The 4,377-nt window shown below is 64.5% G+C and overlaps 3 protein-coding genes across 3 annotated transcripts in view; 2 read left to right on the forward strand and 1 right to left on the reverse strand.

The window, feature by feature from the left end:
- The window catches only part of LOC113202988 (dolichyl-phosphate beta-glucosyltransferase), a gene marked incomplete in the record, with an annotated part of 38,389 nt that overhangs the window by 12,352 nt on the left and 21,660 nt on the right, over positions 1 to 4,377 (reverse strand).
- On the forward strand, positions 563 to 4,369 carry LOC127750039 (uncharacterized). The gene is made up of 3 exons (XM_052270482.1): positions 563 to 1,210; positions 1,511 to 1,816; positions 1,913 to 4,369. The coding sequence occupies exons 1-3, from the start codon at positions 676 to 678 to the stop codon at positions 2,146 to 2,148; spliced, it is 1,077 nt and encodes a 358-aa protein (XP_052126442.1). The 5' UTR covers positions 563 to 675; the 3' UTR covers positions 2,149 to 4,369.
- The window catches only part of LOC127750043 (unconventional myosin-XVIIIa-like), a 6,340-nt gene continuing 5,909 nt past the window's right edge, over positions 3,947 to 4,377 (forward strand). Inside the window, exon 1 of the mRNA XM_052270497.1 lies at positions 3,947 to 3,992. Within this exon, the coding sequence (XP_052126457.1) occupies positions 3,947 to 3,992 (46 nt within the window). The remainder of the gene's footprint in view (positions 3,993 to 4,377) is intronic.

A 4,377-nucleotide genomic window follows, 5' to 3' on the forward strand; every position in this document is an offset into this window, starting at 1 on the left:
AATCACTGGTAATCTTTGGGAATCACTGGTAATCTTTGGGCATCACTGGTAATCTGTGGTAATCAATGGCAATCTTTGGTAATCTTTTGTCAGTGGTAATCTTCGGAAACCCTTGGTAATCATAGGTAATCTTCGGTCATCTTCGGTAATCTTTGGTAATCCTTGGTAATCATCACTTTTTGGTAATCAGGTGTACACGATTTTTTCGAGTTGGGCACCCCTCGGGCGCAACAGTGTTGGCGATGCGAGAAAACAATAACCCGCGCCGGCCGCAAGTTGCAAGCATATGCTGTTGGGGGGTGGCCGCTGCTGGCTCTCATGCCTCGCCTCGATGGGTCGTTCTGTCCCGTCGTGTCGCGTCCACGCCGACGACGATCTTTTTGAGGGCGGTGGACCCGCGCCGGGCTGGGCCGGGCCGGGCCGGGCCGGGCCGGGCCGGGCCGGGCCGTCGCGTGCGTGTTGGCGAGGTGCCCTGCTCCCCGCGGGGCCGGCGGGGCCGCCGCCATGCCCGCAGCCGCCGTCCGCGGCGTCCGGCCCCGCGGGCCTCCTGGGCAGTCCGCCGTCGCGGCGTCCCGGCGGAGGGTCACGTAGGCCGCGGTGGTGCTGGGCAGGGCCGCGGGCGGCGCGCGCACGCCCCTCGGGCACGCCCACCTCGGGCACGCCCACCTCGGCGCCATGGAGGAGCGGGGCGGCGGCGGCCGCCTCTTCGGCCGCTCCATGTGGAGCAACATGCGCATCGGGGGCTTCTCCCTGGAGCGGGGCGGCAGCGGCGGTGACTCTGTGTCTGCCACGCCCGCGCGCCTTATCCTGCCCGTGAAGCACGCCAAGACGACGGGCGGCCTCCCGGACATCCTGGAGCATCCGGCCGGCGGCGGGGCCGCGCGCGCCCACCGCGGCCTGCTGCCCCAGTGCCTCGTGCAGCGCTACCGCCGGCCGCCCCGCGAGCAGCCGCCTCCGCGACCCGCCCGCGACCGCGCGAGCTCCGTGTGCTCGTCGTACACGACGTCCTCGTCCAGGCTGTCCCGGTCGCCGTCACCGCTGTCGTCGTCGTACTACTCGTCGCTGTCCGGCACGGCGCGCGGGGCCAGCAGCGGCAGCAGCAGCAGCACCGCGCGCCGCTCGGTGCTGTCGCCGACCCCCGCGCCCGAGCCGCAGCCGCGGCGGGTCTTCCCCCAGGAGCCGACCTTCGCCGACCTGGATGGCATTGAAGGTGCGCCGCGTGCACCTAGGCACCCGGCCCGGGGACCCAAGGGGAAATAGGCTGAAAAGAAGTATGCTTTTACTATCAACTTTGCGAACTCTGGTTGACGTCCATCGTTGACGTTTCTCGAATTCTATCATCGTATGGAAGTTCGTCAACGGAATTCGTCGTCGCAAGTGTGTAAATTTTGCCGAAGTTCATTAGAAGTCGCAGCCTATTCCCCCTTGTACGCGGCCCCGGGTGTGGGTGGGGTGCCGGTTGCCGGTCGGGCTAAGGCGCTTGTCGCTCACACTGTCACTCGCACACTAGGCAAGGACGACTCGCCGGTGGTGTTCGACGTGAACCTGAGCTTCGACCTGGGCTCGCCGCCGTCCAGCATCTGCGGGTCGTCGCCGCGGCGCGGGGCGCGGGCCATGTCAGAGGCGCCGCCGACGAGCACGCGCGTCCGCCAGCGGCTGGTGCCCATGGCGGCGCACCTGGACCAGCAGACGGCGTCGGCCTTCCTCACGAGCCGCATCGCCAGCTTCCTCCAGCGCACCGACCACGTCATGCACGAGTGGAAGCGGCTCGGCAGGAAGGACCCCGACGAGGAGCTTCGCGAGCTGTCACTCGCAGGTGTGGTGTTCGCGGGACTCGGGTCGGGGGCGGGTGGACGAGCGAGCGCTTGGACGAGGTGGTGATGATGCTCTTGTTGTTGGTCCCGGCGCGCAGGCGGACCCCCGGGGCTGCCCCGCAGCCGCAGCGCGGCCTCCATCATGACGAAGGCCGTCAAGTACTACCGGCAGCAGAACGTCGGCTCCAGCAGCCGCTGTTCCAGTCGCGGCTCCAGCATGGTCCGCTCGCCGTCCGTGTCCAGGGACGACGCCACCCTCTCCGAGCTCGACGAGGTGCGGTGTGACACGTCGAGAAGGGTCCGGTGGGGGCCCAGGGGACGCGGGTTGGGCTGACGGCGCCACGCCTCGCCGCCCGCGAACAACACGCTGGGGGGCGCCGGGCGGGACCGCCGCCGGGCCGGGCTGAGCGGCGCGTCGCGACGCCCTCTTGAGAGATGGCGGGCGTGGCGTGGCGATCCCCCCTTCCTCTCTCCCGCGTGTCAGCTCCTCCTGTACCCTTTTTATTTATTCGCCTTCTCTCTCTCCCTCCCTCCCTCCCCTCTCCTCTCTTATTCCTCCTCATTGCCTCCCGCTTCGCTGTGACATTCTGGCAACAAGCATGGCCTGTTGCGCCGGTCCTCTTCGCTCTGCTCTGATCGTCTGCCTGGCCCCATCTGTCTGGCCATCAGAGTGATCCCCCACCCCCGCCGCCCCGCCCCGCCCTCACCTGCAGCCCCGTTATCCGCGGCCGATGCTCCTGAGTGAGTGGGTGCCACTGGGCGCTCCCCACCGAGTGCCGCACCAGCTCACAGCAGCGGGGTGCGCCCCAGAGGAGGGACGGGGGTATGGGGCTGGACAGAAGCCCGCACAAGAGTGCGCGAGTCCGGAAACTGCCTTGCCTTTTTGTTGCTGTTGGTTGTGTGTGTGTGTTTTGTGTGTCGCATGTCGCTAGCACCCGATCATTTTGTGTGCCACCTAGGCTTGTCTTTTTGACTCGTCCGTCAGAAGGAATGATTCTACCACCAGATGCCCCTCCCCCCCTCTTCGGTCCAAAGATAGGGCTATTGTCAATGGGTTTGACGTGCGTTTGGCACGAGGCCCAACGTGTCGCGACCCCCCCTCCCCCCGCCTCTCCCTTTTCAGCCTGCTCCTTGCGTGCCCTCCTCCCTTCTTGCCCCTCCTTTCTTCCTTTGTGACAGGGGAGAGAATCTGGCTGCGGTGGCGGCGGCGGTGCATCGCATCGGCGGGGGAGGGGGCGCAACCGACGTGAGTGAGAAAGAAAAGTGAAGGGCTCGGACAATGGGATTGGGTTCTGGCGCTTTTAATTGGCTACATCTCTGCGAGTGAGTGGATCGGCTGTCCCCCATGAGTCCGTGCCGCCGTCTGGCGCCGTCTATACAAACCAGCAGCCATCTGCCCGCCCGCCCGTTTGCCCGACTTCGCCTGCTTAGCAGCCGTCGCGGCTGTTTTAGGCCCCAACTTTACAACTGGGTGGAGCGTGGCCACATTGTGCTCACGCCCCCCAAGGCAGAGCGCCGCGCCGTTAAAAGCAGCGCTAACTCATGTCGTCGCGCTGGCCGGCATCCGGGCCGAGCGGGGCCGCGAGCGCACAATGATATTCCGACTCGCCGCCTCGTGCTGCGACTGGCAAGTCGTCGTTTAAAGCGAGCCCGTCGTCGCTCACTTTGCTGTGTGGCCGTTGCTTACGTACGTCCGAGATTGCTTTGCTTCCCAGCCAGCAGCGGGGTGTGTTGTGCTTCTGCCGGCCAAGGTCGCGGCGTGGCGGTGCGGGCCGCGGCGTCGCGTAGCGTGTGATATGAAGCATATGCGAGCCGGCCGCCCCCGCCGCCGCGGCGCCTGCCGCCTGCTGCCCCAGAAACACGTCGGTCGTTTTGCCAGACGTCCGGTTAGTGCGTGTGTGTGTGTGTGGTTGAAACGCCGGCCCGGCCGCTATATCGAAAGGCCGATCCTAAACCAAACGCAACACGCGCTAACCACGTTGCCGGACGATAAGTTGCGCGAGTCGATAATCCAAAATTGTTTAAAAAACAAAGAAAAGAAAGAAAAGGGGCATCGAGTCACTAAAGTTCTGTGCTGCCCGGCAGCTCTTAGCGGCTGTAGAGACCACGTGAACTCGATAGAGGGGATCCAAATGGGGATTGCCCAGATAGTACATCCGTTTTTCTCTGATTTATTGGGTAGGTCACGCAGGCTCAGCGCCTGCGAGACTCGGGGTAGGCCACCCCGCTGTACACATATGCACGGCAGGGAAGATGTTGCCTACCTATCAGGCACTATGGAAGCTTGAGTTAGCTAAACTTGGTTGATTCGATTTGGGCAAATGACGGAGGTACTTTCAGAACGATGCCTTACGGGGAACCAAAAGGATTGGAGTCCTCGGGGGTGATATTTGTACCCTCCTGAGGTCTCCATGGACTCCAATGACCGCCACCGCCGTCAAGGTCCTTTTGGGACCCCACAGTGTTTCTGGACAGACCTTTCTGTCCCGCCCCGCCCGCATACCGCGCTGACGTTGTTGTGCCCTCCCTGACCAACCGCAATGGGTCGTATGCGAGCCCCCCC

Source organism: Frankliniella occidentalis, unplaced genomic scaffold (assembly GCF_000697945.3).
Source record: "Frankliniella occidentalis isolate FOCC.00 unplaced genomic scaffold, Focc_3.1 Scaffold125, whole genome shotgun sequence".
NCBI lineage: Eukaryota > Metazoa > Arthropoda > Insecta > Thysanoptera > Thripidae > Frankliniella > Frankliniella occidentalis.

Bases quoted from the DNA above. Each gene is read 5' to 3' on its own strand.
- LOC127750039 (XM_052270482.1), top strand. From the start codon at position 676: ATGGAGGAGCGGGGCGGCGGCGGCCGCCTCTTCGGCCGCTCCATGTGG. The intron at 1,211-1,510 runs GTGCGCCGCGTG...CTCGCACACTAG, and splicing joins CGACCTGGATGGCATTGAAG to GCAAGGACGACTCGCCGGTG. The intron at 1,817-1,912 runs GTGTGGTGTTCG...CCCGGCGCGCAG, and splicing joins TCGCGAGCTGTCACTCGCAG to GCGGACCCCCGGGGCTGCCC.